The sequence below is a fragment of the Coregonus lavaretus genome, assembly GCF_964263955.1.
Source record: "Coregonus lavaretus genome assembly, chromosome: 5".
Lineage (NCBI taxonomy): Eukaryota > Metazoa > Chordata > Actinopteri > Salmoniformes > Salmonidae > Coregonus > Coregonus lavaretus.
In genome coordinates this window covers 33,252,864-33,280,392 of record NC_139992.1, presented here as the reverse complement: position 1 = coordinate 33,280,392, position 27,529 = coordinate 33,252,864, and the positions used below count along the sequence as shown (strand labels likewise).

The 27,529-nt window shown below is 42.6% G+C and overlaps 1 protein-coding gene across 8 annotated transcripts in view; it reads right to left on the bottom strand.

The window, feature by feature from the left end:
* scel (sciellin) overlaps positions 1–24,594 on the bottom strand; it is a 50,218-nt gene extending 25,624 nt beyond the window's left edge. For 2 of the 8 annotated variants that reach the window (XM_084162312.1, XM_084162317.1), the window contains exons 1-12: positions 24,363–24,472; positions 23,105–23,194; positions 18,617–18,684; positions 11,396–11,504; positions 11,091–11,153; positions 10,725–10,802; positions 5,730–5,765; positions 5,425–5,472; positions 5,299–5,331; positions 5,127–5,174; positions 4,835–4,909; positions 4,677–4,748 (exon numbers count right to left, since the gene is read on the bottom strand). In XM_084162312.1, the coding sequence (XP_084018438.1) occupies positions 4,677–4,748; positions 4,835–4,909; positions 5,127–5,174; positions 5,299–5,331; positions 5,425–5,472; positions 5,730–5,765; positions 10,725–10,802; positions 11,091–11,153; positions 11,396–11,504; positions 18,617–18,659 (605 nt within the window). In that variant the 5' untranslated portion in view covers positions 18,660–18,684; positions 23,105–23,194; positions 24,363–24,472. Of the gene's footprint in view, positions 1–4,676; positions 4,749–4,834; positions 4,910–5,126; positions 5,175–5,298; positions 5,332–5,424; positions 5,473–5,729; positions 5,766–10,724; positions 10,803–11,090; positions 11,154–11,395; positions 11,505–18,616; positions 18,685–21,198; positions 21,289–23,104; positions 23,195–24,265 lie in introns of those variants that run through there. The other 6 variants (XM_084162311.1, XM_084162313.1, XM_084162316.1 and 3 more) reach the window with 6 other exon arrangements.
* Positions 24,595–27,529: the final 2,935 nt, after the last annotated feature.

The window sequence follows — 27,529 nt, the reverse complement described above, 5'->3', positions numbered from 1 at the left end:
ACAGAGGGTTCTTACGGGGTGGTCGCGTGAGTGTCCGGGTAGGTGTCTAGGTGTTTCCGTTGGTGCGACCACGGTGGAAAGTCCAGACGGTACCCCCACCGTACCCCCAGACTGACCCCCGAATACCATGATCTGGCGCTCACGTTTTCCAAGACGCAAGCGACTAAATTACCACCTCATCGGGAGGGGTATTGCGCGATAAACCTTCGGGTAGACCATGTACCTCCCAGGAGTCATGTGTTTCCCCTGTCGCAGGCTGAAACGGAGGCTATGGAAATATACATCACCGAGTCCCTGCGCCAGGGGTATATACATCCCTCCACTTCACCTGCCTCCTCAAGTTTCTTCTTTGTGAAGAAGAAAAATGGCAGTTTACGCCCGTGCATTGATTATCAACCACTGAATAATGTGATGGTACGATTTAGTTATCGTCTTCCCCTCATTCCTTCAGTGATTGAGATGAGTCAAAGCATGGGGCCCGTTTTTTCACCAAATTAGACCTCAGGAGTGCCTACAACCTGGTGCATATTCTGGAAGGGGATGAGTGGAAAGCAGCATTCAGCACAACCTCGGGGCATTATGAATACCCGGTGATGCCCTACAGTTTGATGAATGCTCCATCCGTTTTCCAGTCCTTTGTGAACGAGGTGTTTCGGGACATGCTTGGTCGTGGTGTGGTGGTCTACACCAATGACATCCTGGTGTATTCCGCTACACGCGCCGAGCATGTGTCCCTGGTTCGCAAAGTACTGGTCCGACTGCTGGAAAATTATCTTTATGCCAAGGCAGAGAAGTGTGAGTTTTTCCAGCAGTAAATCTCCTTCCTCGGATATCGCATTACCACCACAGGTGTGGAGATAGAGGGAGATCGCATTGCAGCCGTGCGTAATTGGCCGACTCCAACCACGGTAAAGGAGGTGCAGCACTTCCTTGGCTTTGCCAACTACTATCAAAAGTGTATTCGGGGCTTTGGCAAGGTTGCAGCTCCCATTACCTCCTTGTTGAAGGGTGGGCCGTCCCGGCTCCGCTGGTCTGCTGAGGCTGATTTAGCCTTCAATAGATTGCGGGGTCTGTTCACCTCAGCCCCGGTATTGGCTCACCCCGATCCATCATTACCGTTCGTAGTGGAGGTGGTTGCGTCCGAGGTAGGGATAGGAGCTGTCCCGTGCCTTCTTTTCTAAGAAGCTCAGCTCGGCAGAGCAGAACTACGGCATTGGTGATCGGGAGCTGCTGGCTGTTGTCCGAGCTTTGACGGTGTGGAGACATTGGCTCGAAGGGGCGAAACACCCTTTCCTCGTCTGGACACACCACCGTAACCTGGAGTACATTCGGGCAGTGAGGAGGCTGAATCCTCGCCAGGCCAGGTGGGCCCTCTTCTTCACCTGGTTTGATTTCACACTCTCGTACATTCCGGGTACGAAGAACGTGAAGGCAGACGCACTGTCTCGGCTGTATGACACAGAGGAGAGGCCCAGAGACAACACCCCCACTAGCTACTGCCGATCCCATTCTCATCACTCCACTTGTCATGTATTGTCAATCACACACACCTGGTGCTCAATCCCCTAATTAGTATGTGTATAATTGTTCCCTCTGTTCCCCTTGTCTTTGTGAGTGATTGTTTGTTGTGAGAGCGTGTAGCTTGGTTGAGCTACATTTCACTGTGATATTGCCAAGGTGGATGTTTTCCCTGTTTGACGCTTGGGGTGTTTGATTTATGCAAACGGATTAAACTCTGGACTTCGGTATATTACCTCCTGCGCCTGGCTCCTTCATTCACACCTCGTCACACCTAGAGATGAACGTACTTTGGTGCAAAAAGTGCAAATAAATTCCAGAACAACAACAAAAGACCTTGTGAAGATGCTGGAGGAAACAGGTACAAAAGTATCTATATCCACAGTAAAACGAGTCCTATATCGACATAACCTGAAAGGCCGCTCAGCAAGGAAGAAGTCACTGCTCCAAAACCTCCATAAAAAAGCCAGACTACGGTTTGCAACTGCACATAGGGACAAAGATCTTATTTTTTGGAGAAATGTCCTCTGGTCTGATGAAACAACAATAGAACTGTTTGGCCATAATGACCATCGTTATGGTTGGAGGAAAAAAAGGGATAGCTTGCAAGCCGAAGAACACCATTCCAACCGTGAAGTACGGGGGTGGCAGCATCATGCTGTGGGGATGTTTTGCTGCAAGAGGGACTGGTGCACTTCACAAAATAGATGGCATCATGAGGAAGGAAAATGATGTGGATATATTGAAGCAACATCTCAAGAAATCAGTCAGGAAGTTAAAGCTTGGTCGCAAATGGGTCTTCCAAATGGACAATGACCCCAAGCATACTTCCAAAGTTGTGGCAAAATGGCTTAAGGACAACAAAGTCAAGGTATTGGAGTGGCCATCACAAAGCCCTGACCTCAACCCCATAAAAAATTTGTGGGCAGAACTGAAAAAGTGTGTGCGAGCAAGGAGGCCTACAAACCTGACTCAGTTACACCAGCTCTGAGAGGAGGAATGGGCCAAAATTCACCCAACTTATTGTGGGAAGCTTGTGGACGGCTACCCGAAACGTTTGACCCAAGTTAAACAAGTTAAAGGCAATGCTACCAAATACTAATTAAGTGTATGTAAACTTCTGACACACTGGGAATGTGATGAAAGAAATAAAAGCTGAAATAAATCATTCTCTCTACTATTATTCTGACATTTCACATTCTTAGAATAAAGTGGTGATCCTAACTGACCTAAAACAGGGAATTCTTACTAGGATTAAATGTCAGGAATTGTGAAAAACTGAGTTTAAATGTATTTGGCTAAGGTGTATGTAAACTTCTGACTTCAACTGTATATACAGTGGGGAGAACAAGTATTTGATACACTGCCGATTTTGCAGGTTTTCCTACTTACAAAGCATGTAGAGGTCTGTAATTTTTATCATAGGTACACTTCAACTGTGAGAGATGCAATCTAAAACAAAAATCCAGAAAATAATATTGTATGATTTTTAAGTAATTAATTTTCATTTTATTGCATGACATAAGTATTTGATACATCAGAAAAGCAGAACTTAATATTTTGTACAGAAACCTTTGTTTGCAATTACAGAGACCATACGTTTCCTGTAGGTCTTGACCAGGTTTGCACACACTGCAGCAGGGATTTTGGCCCACTCCTCCATACAGACCTTCTCCAGATCCTTCAGGTTTCGGGGCTGTGGCTGGGCAATACAGACTTTCAGCTCCCTCCAAAGATTTTCTATTGGGTTCAGGTCTGGAGACTGGCTAGGCCACTCCAGGACCTTGAGATGCTTCTTACGGAGCCACTCCTTCGTTGCCCTGGCTGTGTGTTTTGGGTCGTTGTCATGCTGGAAGACCCAGCCACGACCAATCTTCAATGCTCTTACTGTGGGAAGAAGGAGGTTGTTGGCCAAGATCTCGCGACACATGGCCCCATCCATCCTCCCCTCAATACGGTGCAGTCGTCTTGTCCCCTTTGCAGAAAAGAATCCTCAAAGAATGATGTTTCCACCTACATGCTTCACAGTTGGGATGGTGTTCTTGGGGTTGTACTCATCCTTTTTCTTCCTCCAAACACGGCAAGTGAAGTTTAGACCAAAAAGCTATATTTTTGTCTCATCAGACCACATGACCTTCTCCCATTCCTCCTCTGGATCATCCAGATGGTCATTGGTAAACTTCAGACGGGCCTGGACATGCGCTGGCTTAAGCAGGGGGACCTTGCGTGCGCTGCAGGATATTAATCCATGACGGCGTAGTGTGTTACTAATGGTTTTCTTTGAGACTGTGGTCCCAGCTCTCTTCAGGTCATTGATCAGGTCCTGCCGTGTAGTTCTGGGCTGTTCCCTCACCTTCCTCATGATCATTGATGCCCCACGAGGTGAGATCTTGCATGGAGCCCCAGACCGAGGGTGAACTCCTTGTTGCCGTCTCACCAAGCTGCTTGCCTATTGTCCTGTAGCCCATCCCAGCCTTGTGCAGGTCTACAATTTTATCCCTGATGTCCTTACACAGATCTCTGGTCTTGGCCATTGTGGAGAGGTTGGAGTCTGTTTGATTGAGTGTGTGGACAGGTGTCTTTTATACAGGTAACGAGTTCAAACAGGTGCGGTTAATACAGGTAATGAGTGGAGAACAGGAGGGCTTCTTAAAGAAAAACTAACAGGTCTGTGAGAGCCGGAATTCTTACTGGTTGGTAGGTGATCAAATACTTATGTCATGCAATAAAATGCAAATGAATTACTTAAAAATCATACAATGTGATTTTCTGGATTTTTGTTTTAGATTCCATCTATCACAGTTGAAGTGTACCTATGATAAAAATTACAGACCTCTACATGCTTTGTAAGTAGGACAACCTGCAAAATCGGCAGTGTATCAAATACTTGTTCTCCCCAATGTATACAGGTTGGAGAGGTTTGAGCAGAGGGCTGCCACACTGGGAACCCATGGAGTAGTAGTTCTGGGGGGTTAAGTGCCTTGCTCAAGGGCACAAAATAGCATCTAGGATTTTGATACAGCAACCCTTTGCCAGCTCACATCCCGAAAGATTTTTCCTGTCAGACCCGGATTCGAACTGGCAACCCTCCCGTTCCTGGCTCGCCTCTCTAACCATAGGCTACCTGCCACCCCTATTTTCAAAGGGTGTGGTTTTACCTTTTTTTTGAGCTGAAGACCCGATCGGTGAAGCTCTCAGTGTTGGTGGTGGGTGATTTCACAACTGGGGATCTGTAAACAGAACCAAGAATGTTTGTGCACATCCTTTGATGGGGAATAGTAAAGATTAACCAGGTGTACGTATGTGAATACCATACCTGCTCACACTCTGGCTTGTGGAGATGGTAGTCTCAGTAGTTGTACCACCTTTGGTGGTGGTAGTTGTTGTGGTGCTGAAGGAATGAATTCAACAGGATATCAAAACATTAAAATGTTACTGTGTCACCTTTGATTGCAAAAAGTTTATAAAGGTGGTGAATAAACTTGACCAGGGCTCCCTTGCATAAAAGATGACTAGCTTGCCCCCCCCCCCCCCCCCCCCCAAAAAAATAAATAAATAGAAAGAGAATAAAGGCGCTCACATTTTTTAATTTAAAACTAATAATCTACCTTGTTTTCTTAGGTTCCTCTGTGACTGTTGTTTTAGAGACAGTAGTTCTGTAATGACATTACATTAATAGAGGCTGAATATGAGACATTTCATGGATAATACATTTTATTACATAACTATTCAGTATTGCACAAGCACAGCTGGGATTCATTATCATATAGGGTCACTTACGTCTTGAGACAATCTGACTTCGGTGGTGAGGTACTGTACCAAACAAAAGACAGCATTTAGAGATAATCTCTTTCACAGCAGCTAAATATCCACTTACAGAACCATTCTGTTCTATTCCAACATTACCTTTTTGTGTAGGATGTGCTAGTACGTCCATAAGTTGAAGGCAGGGTGCTACATCAAAAGGGGAAATTACATTTTATTAACACTAATATAACTATTAACTGAGTGGACAAAATTTGGGCATGGGCATCATAATTGTGTAATTTTCTGGTTAAAGTGACGTCAGCTAACCAGATTATAACCAGGTAAAGACATATTTTTCAAGTTTACAACCTGACCATGGCGTCTTTTCAAGCAATATTGCCTACTGGGAACATATTATTGCAACAAGTAAAGGTGTGAGTTCTGTAGGAGAAAAGCCTACTGACCTGCCCTTGCTCAATTCATCCTGACTCCCACCAAATCTGCAACAAGTCAGATGAGTTTTAGAGAAAACACTTCTACATCTTGATGTAGAATGTCAGTGCATATCATAAGTATTCACCCTTTTGGATTTTTTTTGCGTTACAAAGTGGGATTGAAATGGATTTAATTGTGATTTATTTTCACTGATCTACACAAAATACTGCATAATGTCAAAGTGAAAATAAAATTCTATAAATGTTTACAAATTAACACAAAATGAATAACTAAAAGGTCTTGGTTATATACAGTGGGGGAAAAAAGTATTTAGTCAGCCACCAATTGTGCAAGTTCTCCCACTTAAAAAGATGAGAGAGGCCTGTAATTTTCATCATAGGTACACGTCAACTATGACAGACAAATTGAGAAATTTTTTTCCTGAAAATCACATTGTAGGATTTTTAATGCATTTATTTGCAAATTATGGTGGAAAATAAGTATTTGGTCAACAACAAAAGTTTCTCAATACTTTGTTATATACCCTTTGTTGGCAATGACACAGGTCAAACGTTTTCTGTAAGTCTTCACAAGGTTTTCACACACTGTTGCTGGTATTTTGGCCCATTCCTTCATGCAGATCTCCTCTAGAGCAGTGATGTTTTGGGGCTGTCGCTGGGCAACACAGACTTTCAACTCCCTCCAAAGATTTTCTATGGGGTTGAGATCTGGAGACTGGCTAGGCCACTCCAGGACCTTGAAATGCTTCTTACGAAGCCACTCCTTCGTTGCCCGGGCGGTGTGTTTGGGATCATTGTCATGCTGAAAGACCCAGCCACGTTTCATCTTCAATGCCCTTGCTGATGGAAGGAGGTTTTCACTCAAAATCTCACGATACATGGCCCCATTCATTCTTTCCTTTACACGGATCAGTCGTCCTGGTCCCTTTGCAGAAAAACAGCCCCAAAGCATGATGTTTCCACCCCCATGCTTCACAGTAGGTATGGTGTTCTTTGGATGCAACTCAGCATTCTTTGTCCTCCAAACACGACGAGTTGAGTTTTTACCAAAAAGTTCTATTTTGGTTTCATCTGACCATATGACATTCTCCCAATCCTCTTCTGGATCATCCAAATGCACTCTAGCAAACTTCAGACGGGCCTGGACATGTACTGGCTTAAGCAGGGGGGACACGTCTGGTACTGCAGGATTTGAGTCCCTGGCGGCGTAGTGTGTTACTGATGGTAGGCTTTGTTACTTTGGTCCCAGCTCTCTGCAGGTCATTCACTAGGTCCCCCCGTGTGGTTCTGGGATTTTTGCTCACCGTTCTTGTGATCATTTTGACCCCACGGGGTGAGATCTTGCGTGGAGCCCCAGATCGAGGGAGATTATCAGTGGTCTTGTATGTCTTCCATTTCCTAATAATTGCTCCCACAGTTGATTTCTTCAAACCAAGCTGCTTACCTATTGCAGATTCAGTCTTCCCAGCCTGGTGCAGGTCTACAATTTTGTTTCTGGTGTCCTTTGACAGCTCTTTGGTCTTGGCCATAGTGGAGTTTGGAATGTGACTGTTTGAGGTTGTGGACAGGTGTCTTTTATACTGATAACAAGTTCAAACAGGTGCCATTAATACAGGTAACGAGTGGAGGACAGAGGAGCCTCTTAAGGAAGAAGTTACAGGTGTGTGAGAGCCAGAAATCTTGCTTGTTTGTAGGTGACCAAATACTTATTTTCCACCATAATTTGCAAATAAATTCATTAAAAATCCTACAATGTGATTTTCTGGATTTTATTTCTCTCAATTTGTCTGTCATAGTTGACGTGTACCTATGATGAAAATTACAGGCCTCTCTCATCTTTTTAAGTGGGAGAACTTGCACAATTGGTGGCTGACTAAATACTTTTTTTCCCCACTGTAAGTATTCACCCACTTAGTTATGGCAAGCCTAAATAATTTCAGGAGTGTGCTTAACAAATCTTATAATAAGTTGCATGGACTCACTCTGTGTGCAATAATAAAGGGGTTAACATGATTTTTGAATGACTACCCAATCTCTGTACCCCACACATACAATTATCTGTAAGGTCCCTCAGTCGAGTAGTGTATTTCAAGCACAGATTCAACCACGAAGACCAGGGAGCTTTTCCAATACCTCACAAAAAAGGGCACCGATTGGCAGATATTTTTATTTTTATTTTTTTAAAGCAGACATTCAATATCCCTTTGAGCATGGTAAAGTTATTAGTTAGGCTTTAGATGGTGTACAGTGGCTTGCGAAAGTATTCACCCCCCTTGGCATTTTTCCTATTTTGTTGCCTTACAACCTGGAATTAAAATTGATTTTTTGGGGGTTTGTATCATTTGATTTACACAACATGCCTACCACTTTGAAAATGCAAAATATGTTTTATTGTGAAACAAACAAGAAATAAGACAAAAAAACAGAAAACTTGAGCCCCCCCCAAAGTCAATACTTTGTAGAGCCACCTTTTGCAGCAATTACAGCTGCAAGTCTCTTGGGGTATGTCTCCATAAGCTTGGCACATCTAGCCACTGGGATTTTTGCCCATTCTTCAAGGCAAAACTGCTCCAGCTCCTTCAAGTTGGATGGGTTCCGCTGGTGTACAGCAATCTTTAAGTCATACCACAGATTCTCAATTGGATTGAAGTCTGGGCTTTGACTGGGCCATTCCAAGAGATTTAAATGTTTCCCCTTAAACCACTCAAGTGTTGCTTTAGCAGTATGCTTAGGGTCATTGTCCTGCTGGAAGGTGAACCTCTGTCCTAGTCTCAAATCTGTGGAAGACTGAAACAGGTTTCCCTCAAGAATTTCCCTGTATTTAGCGCCATCCATCATTCCTTTAATTCTGACCAGTTTCCCAGTCCCTGCCAATGAAAAACATCTCCACAGCATGATGCTGCCACCACCATGCTTCACTGTGGGGATGGTGTTCTCGGGGTGATGAGAGGTGTTGGGTTTACGCCAGACATAGCGTTTTCGTTGATGGCCAAAAAGCTACATTTTAGTCTCATCTGACCAGAGTACCTTCTTCCATATGTTTGGGGAGTCTCCCACATGCCTTTTGGCGAACACCAAATGTGTTTGCTTATTTTTGTCTTTAAGCAATGGCTTTTTTCTGGCCATTCTTCCATAAAGCCCAGCTCTGTGGAGTGTACGGCTTAAAGTGGTCCTATAGACAGATACTTCAATCTCCGCTGTGGAGCTTCGCAGCTCCTTCAGGGTTATCTTTGGTGTCTTTGTTGCCTCTCTGATTAATGCCCTCCTTGCCTGGTCCGTGAGTTTTGGTGGGCGGCCCTCTCTTGGCAGGTTCGTTGTGGTGCCATATTCTTTCAATTTTTTAATAATGGATTTAATGGTGCTCTGTGGGATGTTCAAAGTTTGGGATATTTTTTTAGAACCCAACCCTGATCTGTACTTCTCCACAACTTTGTCCCTGACCTGTTTGGAGAGCTCCTTGGTTTTCATGGTGCCGCTTGCTTGGTGGTGCCCCTTGCTTAGTGGTGTTGCAGACTCTGGGGCCTTTCAGAACAGGTGTAAATATACTGAGATCATGTGACACTTAGATTGCACACAGGTGGACTTTATTTAACTAATTATGTGACTTCTGAAGGTAATTGGTTGCACCAGATCTTATTTAGGGGCTTCATAGCAAAAGGGGTTAATACATATGCACACCCCACTTTTCCGTTATTTATTTGTTATAATTTTTTGAAATAAGTAATTTTTTTATGTCCATTACATGAAATCCAAATTAAAATCCATTTAAATTACAAGTTGTAATGCAACAAAATAGGAAAAACGCCAAGGGGGATGAATACTTTTGCAAGGCACTGTATCAATACACCCAGTCACTACAGAGATACAGGCGTCCCTCCTAACTGAGTTGCCGCAGAGGAAGGAAACCGCTCAGGAATTCCACCAATGGTGATTTTAAAACAGTTACAGAGTTTAATGGTTGTGATGGGAGAAAACTGAGTATGGATCAACAACATCGTAGTTACTCCACAATACTAACCTAAATGACAGAGTGAAAAGAAGAAAGCCTGTACAGAATAACAAATATTCCAAAACATGCATCGTGTTTGCAACAACGCACTAAAGTAATACTGCAAAAAATCCAACACAACACATCACTGAGTACCACTCCCCATATTTTCAAGCATAGTTGTGGCTGCATCATTTAATTAATTTTTTACTTTTTAGATTATGAATGTATTGTTGGAGCTAGAAACACAACCATTTTGCTGCCCCTGTGATAACATCTGCAAATCTGTGTACAAGACCAATTAACCTTTATTTTATTTTATTTGATCATGTTATGGGTATGCTTTTCATTGGCAAGGACTGGGGAGTTTTCCAGGATAAAAATAAACAGAATGGTGCTAACCACAGGCAAACTCCTAGAGGAAAACCAGGTTCAGTCTGCTTTCCACCAGACACTGGGAGACAAATTCACCTTTTAGCAGGACAATAATCTAAAACACAAGACCAAATCTATACTGCAGATGCTTACCAAGAAGACACTGTTCCCGAGTGGCCTCACAGTTTTGACTTAAATCTGTGTAAAAATCTACAGCAAGACTTGAAAATGGCTGTTTAACAATGATCAACAACCAATTTGACAGAGCTTAAAGAATTTTAAAAATAATATAATGGCCAAATATTGCACAACTCAAGCTTACCCAAAAAGACTCTCAGCTGTAATCGGTGCTGGGGTTTCTAACATGTATTGACTCAGGGGGGTGAATAATTATCTAATCAAGATATATTAGTGTTTTATTTTTCATTAATACATATTTGTTAGCAATTTTCTTCCACTTCGACATTACAGTGTATTTTGTGTAGATCGTTGACAAAAATGTACAATTATATCAATTTTAATCTCACTTTGTAACACAATAAAATAAGATAAGTGAATACTTATGATATGCACTGTAGGTATAGGACACATATTGGTTCCTGAGTAGGATGACAGTGTGTGTTGAACAGTGATATTGATACCTCTTTTTGAGGGCCTCTACGGAAGACAATGTCTTGGTGGTTGTCGTTTTAGGGGATTTTGAGTCTGCAGGCTCAGCACTGTGGATAAATAAGTTTGTTAAACCATAGGTCTAAGAGACCTTTGATAATAACACTGATGTAGTAAGTAGACCACAATCTTTCAGTAATTATCAGATGTTTTCATTTCATGATCTCGAAGGAGGCTGCTGTTTTTTCAGTAAGTATTGATGAAAATCCATGAAAATATAAATTATTTGTAGTGCTTCAGCTTTTCTTGGATCTATATACAAGTTGAAGCCAAGTTGAGGTAATATATGAGGGAAGGGACTACAGGAGATACAGTATCAGGAAATAAGAGTAGTCTACCTGTCAAGAGCCTCATTGGACCGGTATTTGTTCAGAACCACTCTGCCAAAGTTGGGATCCCGGCTAAAAGAGAGAAAAGTTGACAGGCAAAGTTTCATGTTATTTAGCCACCACTACTGTAACAATGAAAGGTCAGATAATTTTTTATTTGACAGTAATGACATAGCAGTCATGTTTAGTCACACCCTAAACTTCTACCACACCCTATAGTAATGTTCCATTCAGATGATGGGTGGAGGTGTGTGTGTGTGGTTTGTACGTTTGTTCGTGTGTGTGTGTTTGTGTGTGTGATGCCAGTGTCTCACTCGACTGCTTCGTCCTCCTCTGCATCTCTCCTGATCCAACTGCTGTCCTTTAGCAGAGACGTCTTCTTCTTGCTGTCCTCAATCGCCTGGCTTGGACTGCTGCTATTAGCTACAACCACCACAACACCACACACACACACACAAAACATTGACTAACTGACCTATACGTTGATCTTATTGAAAATACTGCAATAGACTGAACAAAAGCAGTACTGCATTATAATGACATAATTATCACAATTGAAAGTGCATAACTAGTACTGTAGGCCTATTAGTATATCTAACTCAGGGACTGTCTTTGTCTTTGACCGTCTTTGTCTTTCACCTGATCATTCATCCTGGTTACTCAACACAAGGACCGGTTACAATGCTGACCCCTTTGTGAGGTTATGACACTGTGAAACCGCACCCACTGTCAAAACCCACCGAGGAGTTAGGTACCCTGAGCAGCCCCTAATATTTAAGTAATATCACTGCTGTTCAGTCCTCACACAATGGGCCTTCTGCTATAGCTCCCTTGACAATGTTTAGGGGTTGATTGGGACACAAAACATGGCTGAATGAATGGACAAATGGAGGAGTGAACACTGTGGGTGTATAAGAACAGTAGAAACAGAAAGCTTTTGTGAAAATCAGATGTCTACCTCATTGCTGCTAAGAATGTGTGTTAGGAATGTGAAATTCCAGGTGTGTGGCACTGATAATGCTCATATACTGCGTTATGAGTCGATTCTTTTGAATTTTTTGCGTGCATGGCTTGCTGTATTTTGTTTATTTTCAAAACTCAAGATTGTATGCATGTCAAACATGTTTGCTAGCTAATTACCTAGCGAGCTACTTTGAGAATCTATTTTTTGCACACTGGTAACCAGAGTCGTTCAAGGGAATTCGGGACATAGGGTGACTAGTTAACGTTAGCTTGGCTCTCTCTGTGTATTCGTGCCGTGGGAGGACGTGTTTCTTCGTAGGCAGAAAGCAATGGCTAGCTAGTATGCTAACTATTCTAGCTAACTAACTGGCTGAATAAGTTCACAACGGACTCGCTCAAGCTGTCGGGACTAACCCACAACGTTAGACACGGACACGAATGATCTGCTTGGCGTGTTGACACACTGGTGGTTTGTTGTGGCCGAGTATTGTTGCTAAACCGTGTTGTTGGAGTCCGGCATGCTAGATGGCTGTGGCGTCATATGACTAGGTGCCCTGGACGGTTTTCACGGAAGAATACTGTACCAAGTTAGCTAGCTGAATAAACTAAGTTAGTCTATTCCTAGAAAACATTGAACCGCTGTAGTTTACAACAATTATAGTTTCTGAGGTGGAAGTTGGGAGAGTTATATTTGGGTGTTTCAGTGAAACGTAAGTGAGGGAGGCCCCGCTCTCTCGCTTTCCCAGATGTTTAGTTCATTTCATTCCAATCTCCTTTGCATTATTGTAGCCATTTTCTGTAGCCTGTCAACTATGCCTCTGTCTATCCCTGTTCTCTCCTCTCCGCACAGGCTATACAAACGCCTCACACCGCGTGGCTGCTGCCTCTCTAACCTGGTGGTCCCTGCACGCACGACCCACGTGGAGTTCCAGGTCTCTGGCAGCCTCTGGAACTGCCGTTCTGCGGCCAACAAGGCAGAGTTCATCTCAGCCTATGCTACCCTCCAGTCCCTCGACTTCTTGGCGCTGACGGAAACGTGGATTACCACTGAAAACACTGTTACTCCTACTGCTCTTTCCTCGTCTGACCATGTGTTCTCGCATACCCCGAGAGCATCTGGTCAGCGGGGTGGTGGCACAGGAATCCTCATCTCTCCCAAGTGGACATTCTCTATTTTTCCCCTGACCCATCTGTCTATCTCCTCATTTAAATTCCATGATGTCACAGTCACTAGCCCATTCAAGCTTGACATCCTTGTCATTTATCGCCCTCCAGGTTCCCTTGGAGAGTTCATCAATGAGCTTGATGCCTTGATAAGTTCCTTTCCTGATGATGGCTCACCCTCACAGTTCTGGGTGACTTCAACCTCCCTACGTCTACCTTTGACTCATTTCTCTCTGCCTCCTTCTTTCCACTCCTCTCCTATTTTGACCTCACCTTCTCACCGTCCCCCCCTACTCTCAAGGCAGGCAATACGCTTGACCTCATCTTTACTAGATGCTGTTCTTCTACTAATCTCACTGCAACTCCCCTCCATGTCTCCGACCACTACTTTGTATTCTTTTCTCTCTCGCTCTCCTCCAACACTACTCACTCTGCCCCTACTCAGATGGTAATGCGCCGTCGCAACCTTCTCTCTCTCTCTCCCGCTACTCTCTCCTCTTCCATCCTATCATCTCTTCCCTCTGCTCAATCCTTCTCCCTCCAATCTCTTGATTCTGCCTCCTCAACCCTCCTCTCCTCCCTTTCTGCATCCTTTGACTCTCTATGTCCCCTATCCTCCCGGCCGGCTCGGTCCTCCCCTCCTGCTCCGTGTCTTGACGACTCATTGCGAGCTCACAGAACAGGGCTCCGGGCAGCCAAGCGGAAATGGAGGAAAACTAGACTCCCTGCGGACCTGGCATCTTTTCACTCCCTCCTCTCTACATTTTCTTCATCTGTTTCTGCTGCTAAAGCCACTTTCTACCACTCTAAATTCCAAGCATCTGCCTCTAACCCTAGGAAGCTCTTTGCCACCTTCTCCTCCCTGCTGAATCCTCCTCCCCCCCCCCCCCCCTCCCTCTCTGTGGATGACTTCGTCAACCATTTTGAAAAGAAGGTTGACGACATCCGATCCTCATTTGTTAAGTCAAATGACACTGCTGGTCCTGCTCACACTGCCCTACCCTATGCTTTGACTTCTTTCTCCCCTCTCTACCCAGATGAAATCTTGCGACTTGTGACGGCCGGCCGCCCAACAACCTGCCCGCTTGACCCTATCCCCTCCTCTCTTCTCCAGACCATCTCCGGTGACCTTCTCCCTTACCTCACCTCGCTCATCAACTCATCCTTGACCGCTGGCTATGTCCCTTCTGTCTTCAAGAGAGCGAGAGTTGCACCCCTTCTCAAAAAACCAACACTCGATCCCTCTGATGTCAACAACTACAGACCAGTATCCCTTCTTTCTTTTCTCTCCAATTCTTGAGCGTGCCGTCTCTAGCCAACTCTCTTGCAATCTCTCTCAGAATTACCTTCTTGATCCAAACCAGTCAGGTTTCAAGACTGGTCATTCAACTGAGACTGCTAAAGATAACTCTCTCTCCTCTGCTCTTGTCCTTCTAGACCTGTCTGCTGCCTTTGATACTGTGAACCATCAGATCCTCCTTTCCACCCTCTCCGAGTTGGGCATCTCCGGCGCGGCTCACTCTTGGATTGCGTCCTACCTGACCGGTCGCTCCTACCAAGTGGTGTGGCGAGAATCTGTCTCCGCACCATGTGTTCTCACCACTGGTGTTTTCCAGGGCTCAGTTCTTGGCCCTCTCCTATTCTCGCTATACACCAAGTCACTTGGCTCTGTCATATCCTCACATGGCCTCTCCTATCATTGCTACGCAGACGACACACAACTAATCTTCTCCTTTCCCCCTTCTGATAACCAGGTGGCTAATCGCATCTCTGCCTGTCTGGCAGACATATCAGTGTGGATGACGGATCACCACCTCAAGCTGAACCTCGGCAAGACGGAGCTGCTCTTCCTCCCGGGGAAGGACTGCCTGTTCCATGATCTCGCCATCACGGTTGACAACTCCGTTGTGTTCTCATCCCATAGTGCAAAGAGCCTTGGCGTGACCCTGGACAACACCCTGTCGTTCTCCGCTAATATCAAGGCGGTGACCCGAGCCTGTAGGTTCATGCTCTACAACATTCGGAGAGTACGACCCTGCTTACACAGGAAGCGGCACAGGTCCTAATCCAGGCACTTGTCATCTCCCGTCTGGATTACTGCAACTCGCTGTTGGCTGGGCTCCCTGCCTGTGCCATTAAACCCCTACAACTCATCCAGAATGCCGCAGCCCATCTGGTGTTCAACCTTCCCAAGTTCTCTCACGTCACCCCGCTCCTCCGCACACTCCACTGGCTTCCAGTTGAAGCTTGCATCTGCTACAAGACCATGGTGCTTGCCTACGGAGCTGTGAGGGGAACGGCACCTCCGTACCTTCAGGCTCTGATCAGTCCCTACACCCAAACGAGGGCATTGCGTTCATCCACCTCTGGCCTGCTGGCCCCCCTACCTCTGCGGAAGCACAGTTCCCGCTCAGCCCAGTCAAAACTGTTCGCTGCTCTGGCACCCCAATGGTGGAACAAGCTCCCTGCGATGCTAGGACAGCGGAGTCACTCACCACCTTCCGGAGACACTTGAAACCCCACCTCTTTAAGGAATACCTGGGATAGGATAATGTAATCCTTCTACCCCCCCTCATCCCCCCCCCCCCCCCAAAAAAAATATAAAAAAAATAAACATATTGTAATGTGGTTACCCACTGGCTATAAGGTGAATGCACCAATTTGTAAGTCGCTCTGGATAAGAGCGTCTGCTAAATGACGTAAATGTAAATGTAAATGTTATTGTGTATACAGTGCCTAGTGAAAGTCTACAGCCCCTTGCACAGTTTTCATATTTTGCTTCTTTAAATTTCAATCTAAAAAGTTATACCATTGGGAATTTTTTCCCACAACCTACTCCACAATTATAGAAATGTTATGCAATTAATACAAAAATAAAAACAAAGAAGTCTTGATTGCAAAAGTCTCCACACCCCTTGTGGCACATATAGATAAGTTCAGGTGAAAATATGTTCATGAAAAATCACACAATTTGTTGAATGAGGTCCATCTGTTTGCAAAATAAGTGGTTCTCATGATTTAAGACTAACTTCCCCTGTCTCTGTAAAGTGTAAAGTCCCTCAGTTGGATAGTGAATTTCAAACAATGATTTAACCTCAGAGCCACCAATGATCTTTAGAAGCATGTCTGGGATAGATGTTTTAGACAGGCATAAATCAGGGGAGGTTATGAAATAATTCTAAGCCACCGAAAATCCCTTTGAGTATTGTCAAGTATGGTAATTCATCTGTGGATGGTGTATCATATCACCCAGACAGATCTGGCCATCCTTCCTAACTGAGCTGCAGGAATATCACTATGAGGCTTAAAGGTCCAATGCAGCCGTTTTAATCTCAATTTCAAATAATTTCTGGTAACAATTAAGCACCTTGCCGTGATTGTTTTAAATTAAAATGGTCAAAAAGAAACAATAGCTTCTTAGCAATGAGCAATTTCTCAACCAATAATTTTGCTAGGACTGTCTGGGAGTGGTCTAAGTGGGTAGGGGAAAATGGAAAACTAGCTGTTATTTGCAGAGAGGTTTGGAACTCGTTTTCTTATTGGTCTATTAACTAATTTACCACCTGGTGATGTCACCATGCAGGCCAAAGCTCCATCCCACCAAAACAGGCTGTCTTTTCAAACAGCTCTTACACTTAAAGGGCATGATCATTTTCACAATTACACAGTATTATTCCAACCTCATAGTGTGGAAATATATATAAAACAGAGGAAAATTATGTTTTTGACTGCACTGGGCCTTTAAGATTTTAAAACAGCCAGAAAACTCAATGGCTGAGCTGAACAGGGAAGACATAATGAGACCTAGGTCTCTTTTTTAAATGTGCCCTGTGTATATATATACACATTAAAATACAAAAACAGTCATGGGAAGCATAAATTAAACATCACAAATCACCCAGAAAAACAGTTACATTCCTCCACAAATAAGTCCCCAATCAATACTTTCAATTGCCCAAATGGGACCAGAACATCAAGATTAAACGTATTTAGAATTTTGTTCCAGCAACACGGTCCATTAAAACTCAAAGTAGATTTATCTAGCGCGGTGGAGACCATAGGAACCTCAAGAGTTAACCAATCCTGTGAACAGGTTAGGCAACTCAGGTCTCTATATTTCAACAGCAAAGTTAGATAAGACGGAAGTTTATGAAGTAAGTTGAGTAATGTAGCGAACCTTTTGATACAGGATATAGTGATAAGTATGAAAACTGTCACCTGTAACAAAATGAAAGGCACTATGGTAGATGGCATCTAGCAACACTGGTCACCATAGTAACACCCACCCGTAGTCTGCGCTCCAGCAGGTATATCTCACTGGTCATCCCCAAAGCCGACACCTCCTTTGGCCGCCATTCCTTCCAGTTCTCTGCTGCCAATGACTGGAACGAACTGCAAAAATCTCTGAAGCTGGAGACTCTTATCTCCCTCACTAACTTTAAGCGTCAATTGTCAGAGCAGCTTACCGATCACTGCACCTGTACACAGTCATTCTGAAATTAGCCCACCCAACTACCTCATCCCCATATTGTTATTTATTTTGCTAATTTGCACCCCAGTATCTCTATTTGCACATCATCTTTTGCACATCTATCATTCCAGTGTTAATACGAAATTGTAACTATTTTGCACTATGGCCTATTTATTGCCTTACCTCCATAACTTACTACATTCGCACACACTGTATATATATTTTCTGTTGTATTTTTGACTTTATGTTTTGTTTACCCCATATGTAACTCTGTGTTGTTGTTTTTTTCGCACTGCTTTGCTTTATCTTGGCCAGGTCGCAGTTGTAATTGAGAACTTGTTCTCAACTGGCTTACCTGGTTAAATAAATAAAGGTGAAATCTAAAGGTTTAAGCAGTAGTAGCAGCTGCACTTTGATAAATAATATCAATATCAAGAACAGATAAAAAGGTTGACTGAATAATCTGCTTCCTACTGCTTAGAGAAAGGCACGATCTGTTTCTGTAGAAGAAGCCAACTTCAAATAAGGCAAAAGCCAGAATGACTTTCCAAAAGGGGTTAGTGTTCCTGAGTGGTCCAGTCTCAGTCATGACTTAAATCTGCTTGAAAATCTGAGACAAGGTTTGAATATTGCTATCCATCATGGATTACCAACCAAATTGGCTGAGCTTGACCAATTTTGGAGTTGGTGGGATCTTATTAAAAATGATTTATAGCTATAATTGCTGCCAAAGGGGCCTCCACATAGTAATAACTATGGGGTGTAAAGACCTACATAATCAAGACATATTTTTATATTTTTGTTATTTATTTATTTATTTGAAACATGCGCGTCAGTAGTGAATGTTTAAAAAATAAAATCATTTTCATATTAAAAAATGTGAAAACTGTGCAAGGGGTGTGTAGACTTTCACTAGGCACTGTACATAGTTACTTACCGGCACTGGGAGAATAAGACCTCTTGGAGTAGGAATAAGACATTTTGATATTGTCACCTTTGTTCAATCTGGAAAAAAGGGAAATATTCTAAATTAAGTAACCATCATTCATCCACAGGGTGGTGCTATTGGTCACAATATTGTTACTGTATGACAATAAGGAGCTGTGTTCAAGAACAAGGTAAGCCACTCTACAGGGGTAAAATATACATTCAGAGAAGCTATAGCAATGAGATGACCAGGACATGTCACTGTCAGCTGTTATCTTATGTAAAAATTGTGTTGTTATAGAGAAATCTATCCAATTCCTACACAAAACCATATGTCTTTCCGGGACCACCCATACACAAAAATGTATGCACGCATGACTGTACATCGCTTTGGATAAAAGCATCTGCTAAATGGCATATTTATTATTATTATTATTATTATTATTATTATTATCATTATTATTATTATATTTTTTAAATGACAGCTGACTTGCTTTAAATAATGTTTACCATCTTGATAACATTGTGCCACCAATAGGAGTAGTAACACCAATGAAGGTAACACCAATGAAGGTAACGGCAATGACAAATGTTAGCTTTTTCTTTTGGTAACCAATTATGTCATTTATTTTGTCAATTTTTTTCTTCTTTTTTTTGGGGGGGGGGGGGGGGGGGGGGGCTTACAGGTACAGAAATGCATTCAAAGATTACCCCAAACCGTCTTTGTAATGTTGCGTGGATAAGATTTCGGTAGCTTAGTATCTCTAATGCAGGCTATGGGACAATGGTCATTGAGCTCATTAGCAAAGATTCCTTTGGCTGTATATTGGTCCCGTGTAGCTCAGTTGGTAGAGCATGGAGCTTGCAACGCCAGGGTTGTGGGTTTGATTCCCATGGGGGGCCAGTATAAAAAATGTATGCACTCACTAACTGTAAGTTGCTCTGGATAAGAGCATCTGCCAAATTAAGGATATCCAAAAGAGTAGATTTTTCAAAGTGTTGTATTAATCATTTTGAGCAATAGTGGACCTAATTTTTTAGCAATAGTGGACCTAATTGATTCCAACATTTTAAATAGACCTCAGGAGGAATACCATCCCATCCAGGTGATTTGCCTTTATTCACACTATCCAATGCCCTTTTGAGTTCACTGATAGAGATTTGGGCTCCCAGCGAGGTGGCTTCCTCTGTTGAGAAGAGGAGTTCGGACTTAGTCTGGCTTGGTGTCTCTTTACAATTGGAGGTGTACAGTTCTTTATAGAAGCGGGAGAATCTTTGATTGATTAATTTGGGTTCTGATAGTAATTCCCCTGTTTCAGATTTAATAGTTGCTAAATCAGCTAATTGATCAATACTGTGTAGCTTGTTGACCAGTAAACGACTAGGACGATTGCCATGAAATTAATCGATGAGTCTAACTCGATGGATGGCAAATTATGCTCTCTCTCTTATCAATAAATTAAGTTCTGTCTTGACTTTGGAAAGAGTAATAGCTACCTGGTCCGTTGTTGAGAACGCTCTAACGCAGTTTACAACATTTCCAATTCTGATATCTTCTTTAATTGTGATTTATTCAACCCAGATGCAAATGCAGTTGCATTATTTTTTATAAAACCTTTGGTGGCATCCCATAGGGGTCAACGACTGAATATTTGTTGATCATTATGAATTAATTTAGTTCAATTTCAAATTGATCACAGAATATAGGACTTTGTTGTAATGTTCATATGTCACATTTCTATTTTCTTGATTAATGAAAATAGAGGTGTAAATAATAGTATAAAATTGATTTGTGAGAATGTTTTATGCCTGTTTGAGTAGAAAGTGTACTCTTTTGCTTTAGGATTATATATCTAACAATATGCTGCTCAAATAATTAAAAAAATGATAGTAATTCTGATAGTAATTCCCCGGTTTGAGATTCAATAGTTTCTATATCAACTAATTGATCATTACTGCATAGCTTGTTGGCCAGTAAACGATGACCATGTAATTGTCTTATCAATAAATTAAGTTATGTCTTGACTTTGGAAAGAGAAATAGCAATCTCTCAAATAGTAGCGGCCAACTCTTTCTGTTGTCACGTGTTGAGAGCCGCCATGTTCCCACAGGTGAAGTGTGAATGGATAGATTATGCTAGCTGCTGGAGCGAAATAGACCTGCTAGTTGTTCCTTGTAATACAGTGAACATCCCACACCTTAATATAGTCTTATATGTTGATAATTATTTGAAAATAAATAGTTATTTTGCAAAAGATAGCCACGAGAAAGCCACACGTTTCAATGCATAAAACCGGAATCGGATACCAAGATCATGGTGATTTTTTTATCATTGAGGATTTTCATAAATGGGTTGCAAATGGGATGCAAATGCCACTCCAATTCAAGAATGACCCAGAGACAATGGACATTTTGCATTTTGCTGTAACATGACCCAGCCCCACACCACTCACACACGACAGGCCAAACTATCTGTCTGTACTGCAGTATGCCGATATAGGAAGAATTTGCTCTTCAGACAACCACCCTTGTCCACACTATGTAGTTGTACCAACAATGCCAACTGCCAGTGCTCTCTAATCCCTGACTCACCAGTTAAGCCCGCAAACCTGTCCGTCTTGCTCTGCCCCCATAGAGTGAGACACAGACACACCCTCCACGACACACCTTTCCTATACACACCTTTGACAGTAGAACACAGAGCTGCACATCAGTAACATTCCTTGGGCCATTCATGATAAGGATGATACTCTCTCCCACTAACACCCACACCATGAGGTGCGTGCACAACATTGACAAAACATTAGCAAGCCTTTCATTAGCAAGCCTGAGTATCTGAGCTGGGAAGTACAGTATCTGCCCAGAGCCATATAACTCTCTCTACATGTATATGGCTAGCTGTCATTTTCGAAGGAGCAGGAATAGTAATAAATATAAACTACTGTTAATCTTTTATAACCATTCATTATTTGATAGTGATTGATGGATTGGTTATTGTGACTCATACAGCTAATGTCAATATAGAGGTGGCACTGAGATCGAGAGTAGATTATGTTGTGTTACTCATTTCTAATGCATAATCAGTTTGATTCCTAGCAAAGGACTCCAGCTGTGCTTTATAACTTTAGAAAGAAAAAGTATCCTGTTTGTGCTGTGTTGCCAACTCATATGGCCTGGCAAGGCAGCAGCACAGACAGATCTGGGACCAGGTTAGTACATTTACCAATCCCAGTTTGGAAAGAGTAATAGCTACCTGGTCCGTTGTTGAGAACGCTCTAACGCAGTATACAACATTTCCAATTCTGATATCTTCTTTAATTGTGATTTATTCAACCCAGATGCAAATGCAGTTGCATTATTTTTTTATAAAACCTTTGGTGGCATCCCATAGGGGTCAACGACTGAATATTTGTTGATCATTATGAATTAATTTAGTTCAATTTCAAATTGATCACAGAATATAGGACTTTGTTGTAATGTTCATATGTCACATTTCTATTTTCTTGATTAATGAAAATAGAGGTGTAAATAATAGTATAAAATTGATTTGTGAGAATGTTTTATGCCTGTTTGAGTAGAAAGTGTACTCTTTTGCTTTAGGATTATATGCTCGCCAGGCATCAATGAGGTTGTAATCAGAGAGTATATGCTGCAGAGCCTTGGTTGCATGTGGATTGTGGTTGGGCTTATTAGATTTGTCCAAAATGGCATTCATGTCTGTTCCAGTAACCAGATGGAATTCAGTTATTTCTAACAATATGCTGCTCAAATAATTTAAAAAATGATAGTAATTCTGATAGTAATTCCCCGGTTTGAGATTCAATAGTTTCTATATCAACTAATTGATCATTACTGCATAGCTCGATTACCATGTAATTGTCTTATCAATAAATTAAGTTCTGTCTTCACTTTGGAAAGAGTAATAGCAATCTCTCGAATAGTAGTGGCCAACTCTTTCTGTTGTCGCATGTTGAGAGCTGCCATCTTACCACAGGTGAATTGTGAATGGACAGATTATGCTAGCTGCTGGAGCGAAATAGACCTGCTAGTTGTTCCTTGTAATACAGTGAATGTCACACACCTTAATATAGTGTTATATGTTGATAATTATTTTAAAATAAGTCTGTTAATTCAGAATTATTTTGCAAAAGAAGGCCATGAGAAAGCCACGTTTCAATGCATGCCACCGGAAACGGAAACCAAGATCAGGGTAATTTTTTCAACTTTTTGCTAACTGAGGATTTTCATAAATGGGTTGCAAATGGATGCAAATGCCACCCCAGTTCAAGAATGACCCAGAGACAATGGAAATGGTTCATTTTGCTGTAACATGACCCAGCCCCACTACACAACACTCACACACGACAGGCCAAACTATCTGTCTGTACTGTAGTATGCCGACATAGGAAGAATTTGCTCTTTAGACAACCACCCTTGCCCACACTATGTTGTTATAGCAACAGTGCCAACTGCCAGTGCTCTCTCACCCCTGACTCACCAGTTAAGCCCGCAAACCTGTCCATCTTGCTCTGCCCCCATAGAGTGAGACACAGACACACCCTCCACAACACACCTTTCCTATACACACCTTTGACAGAAGAACACAGAGCTGCACATAAGCAACATTCCTCGGGCCATTCATGATAAGGATTATACTCTCTCCCACTAACACCCACACTATGAGGTGCGAGCACAACCTTGACAAAACATTAGCAAGCCTTTCATTAGCAAGCCTGAGTATCTGAGCTGGGAAGTACAGTATCTGCCCAGAGCCATATAATTCTCAATATATGGCTCTGTATCTGCCTATTGGCCAATAGCTGTCATTTTCGAAGGAGCAGGAATAGTAATAAATATAAACTACTGTTAATCTTTTATAACCACCAATTATTTGATAGTGATTGATGGATTGGTTATTGTGACTCATACAGCTAATGTCAATATAGAGGTGGCACTGAGATCGAGAGTAGACTCCGGCAGTGCTTCATAACTTTAGAAAGAAAAAGTATCCTGTTTGTTCTGTATTGCCAACTCATATGGTCATTGTCATGCCTGGCAAGACAGCATCACAGACAGATCTGGGACTAGGTTAGTTTACCATTCCCAGTTTTAAACAACAAGGATAGGAAACCCAGCATCTAAGCTTGACAACTGATAATACACTCGGATCAGATTTCCAAACATTCTAACCATAAGGATGCCCCATTCTACATTTCACATGAGGTAAGAACAGACTGCTGCTATGATTTGAGATTGATTAAGGCTTGAACAGCTCACATGATGAATATAGAGATTTTTTAAAAGCTTTGCAATAGGCATTATCTCAGTGTCTATAGAGCACTATTCCATTTTTATAAATGAGAGTATATTTTCACATTTCATGTCAATGTAAAAATATGTACATATCGTTATTTATAGTCCATATATAAGACCCTATTCATGACAGAATTCTCATAACCCATTTTAATGCCCTGACAAATACATTCACACATGCAGATCATTTTGTGAACATATTCATTCAATACTTTCAATTCTTACTCATTCAATACAACATACTTTTTCCTCATAGCACATTATCTTCACACAACAGCATATATTACTACTAACAACATACATACAAGTCCTCTCTGATATGAGAAATATGAAAAACTAAACATACATTTGTCTTTACATACCTCCAGCCTTCTCTCTATTATGTTACTGAATCAAAACACTGACTTTGCGTATATTATTTGGCAGAGAGACAGGCTACATACCCCTAGAAGCTGAAAGCTGGTCCGCTCATGCGACAGATATTCAAAAGTTTGACTAGCGCCTAGGTGCTCTTACACGTCTCTCAGTCACTAGTTTAGTCACTTGTTATTACGCCTTTCTTTATTCTCTATCCCTGTTTTTGACCTCCAGGGAGGGGACACCAAACTGGCCAATGCCACCCGAGGGTGTGGCCTCAGAGAGACATCGCTCTTTTTCTCTCTATCTCGCTGTCTTCTCTCTCTCTCTCTCTCTCTCTCTCTCTCTCTCTCTCTCTCTCTCTCTCTCTCTCTCTCTCTCTCTCTCTCTCTCTCTCTCTCTCTCTCTCTCTGTCTTGCTCTCTCTCTTGCTCTCTTTGTTTCTCTATCTCGCTGTCTTTCTCTCTCTCTCTCTCTCTCTCTCTCTATCTCTCTCTCGCTCTCTCTCTCTCACTCTCTCTCTCTCTCTCTCTCTCTCTCTGTCTTGCTCTCTCTCTTGCTCTCTTTGTTTCTCTATCTCGCTGTCTTTCTCTCTCTCTCTCTCTCTCTCTCACACTCTCTCTCTCTCTTGCTCTCTCTCTCTCTCTTGCTCTCTTTGTCTCTCTCTCTCTCTCTTTATGTATTGTTTGGGGTTTCACAGAGAAAGGCCACCAGCTGTTGCTTCAACAGGAATGTATGAGAAGCATAGGCCTACAGTGGGTGTGCGTGTCTATGGAGCATTTTTCATGTTTTATATCACACAAGATATTTGAACACCTGTCATCAACGTAATTAACTATCATTAGCCCATCTTGTGAGGCAAGACATACAGATACCAGATATGTTGTGCGTTAGTAGTGGCACTAGCATCAATTCATTGTAGGATAATAATTACTTACTATATCTACAGTACCGGTCAAAGGTTTTAGAACACCTACTCATTCAATGGATTTTCTTTATTTTTACTATTTTCTACATTGTAGAAGACATCAGAACTATGAAATAATACATATGGAATCATGCTACGCCAAGATGGCGTAGCAGTGCGGTCGTGTTTTTTTCTGTGTCCTTGTGTAAATGGCCAGTTTTTTATTTTTTTGTCTATTTTGTATATATATATATCTCAATTTTACTTTTCATTCTTTCACTTAATATACGTTCCTGCAACCCGCCTCACCCAACATGGAAAGGATTCTATTATTTCTTTATAACTTTCATCAAGAATCTTAAGCTGAAACTAGCCTAGCTGCAACCGAATGGCTACTTGCTATTAGCCACCGTTAGCGTCTTCACCATTGTCCGTGGCCTGAACTACCCACCAGCCAGCTCTAGCTCTAGCCTGGACAATTTGTCGGCCAGTCTGCACAGCGTGCTATCGACCCAGAGCATATCGGATTTTCTGCCGGAATCACTGGACCCTAGCGCCGGATCATCGCAACCAGCTAGCTGCAACCAAATGGCTGTTGTCGTTGGCTAATTACCATTGCCCATTAGCAAGCACCAGTTAGCCTTGAGCTAGCCTCGAGCCAGGCCTATCTCCCGGCTATCTACCTCTCTGTCAACCGGACGGGACCTCCTAGTGTTGACACGGAGCCCCGCCGATCCAACACGACTGGTTTGCCGATGAAATTGTCTTATGTGGTTTCAATAGGCTTCCCGTTACGACGTTGACCACGAAGATCCATCTGCTAGCCCCGGCCCGCTAGCACACGCAAGCCGGGCCTCTTGCTCGGCAGTGCTGTAGCAGCCCCCGAACTACCTCCGAACTCTCCTATTGCTGTTCACCGGACCTTATGATAACTCAGCTATACAGCTGATGCCTGCTGGACTGTTCCTTTATATGGTATCGCATCCTGTTTATGTTTAGCCTCAGCACAAACTTTGTCGCCATTACCAGCTGTTGTCTTAGCTCTCTCGAATAACACCTGTGATTGCTTTATGCCTCTCTCCCATGTCAATATGCCTTGCTTATTGCTGTTTCAGTTATTTCTTATTGTACTATTTCACTGTAGAACCCCCAGCCCAGCTCAACCTGCCTTAGACAGCTCCTTTGTCCCACTCCCCATACACGCGGAGACCGACTCAATCGGTGCCTCCAGTGATGCTATCTCTTTCATCGTTACCCAACGCTTAGGTTTACCTCCACCGTACTCATATCCTTCCATATCCTTGTCTGTACATAATGCCCTGAATCTATTCTACACATTTTTTTCTCTGTACCCAACGCACTAGAAGACCAGTTCTTAAAGCCTTTAGCCGTATCCTTATTCTACTCCTCCTCTGTTCCTCTGGTGATGTAGAGGTTAACCCATGCCCTGTAGCCTCCAGTATCACTCCTATTCGACAGACGTTATCATTTGTTGACTTCTGTAACCGTAAAAGCCTTGGTTTCTTGCACGTTAACATCTGAAGCCTCCTTCCTAAGTTTGAGTTATTCACTGCGTTAGCACACTCTAGCAGTGTCTGAATCCTGGCTTAGGAAGGCCACCAAAAATTCAGAAATGTCCATCCCCAACTACAACATTTTCCATCTCGATAGAACTGCCAAAGGGGGTGGGGTTGCAATCTACTGTAGAGATAGCCTGCAGAGCTCTATCATACCATCAGGTCTGTGCCCAAACAGTTTGAGCTTCTATTTCTAAAAATCCACCTTTCCAGAAATAAGTCTCTCACTGTTGCCGCTTGCTACAGACCCCCCTCAGCCCCCAGCTGTGCCCTGGACACCATATGTGAATTGATTGCCCCCCATCTTTCCTCAGAGTTCGTACTGCTTGGTGACCTAAACTGGGATAAGCTTAACACCCCGGCCAATCTAGAATCTAAACTAGATGCCCTCAATCTCACACAAATTATCAACGAACCTACCAGGTACAACCCAAAATCTGTAAACATAGAAATCATCCTGACAAATGTACCCTCTAAATACACCTCCGCTGTCTTCATCCAGGATCTCAGCGATCACTACCTTATTGCCTGAGTCCGTAATGGGTCAAACGACCACCCCTCATCACTGACAAACGCTCCCTAAAACACTTTAGCGAGCATGCCTTCCTAATTGACCTGGCCCAGGTATCCTGGATGGATATTGACCTAATTCCGTCAGTAGAGGATGCCTGGTTGTTCTTTAAAAGTGCTTTCATCTCAATCTTAAATAAGCATGCCCCATTCAAAAAATGCAGAACTAAGAACAGATATAGCCCTTGGTTCTCCTCAGA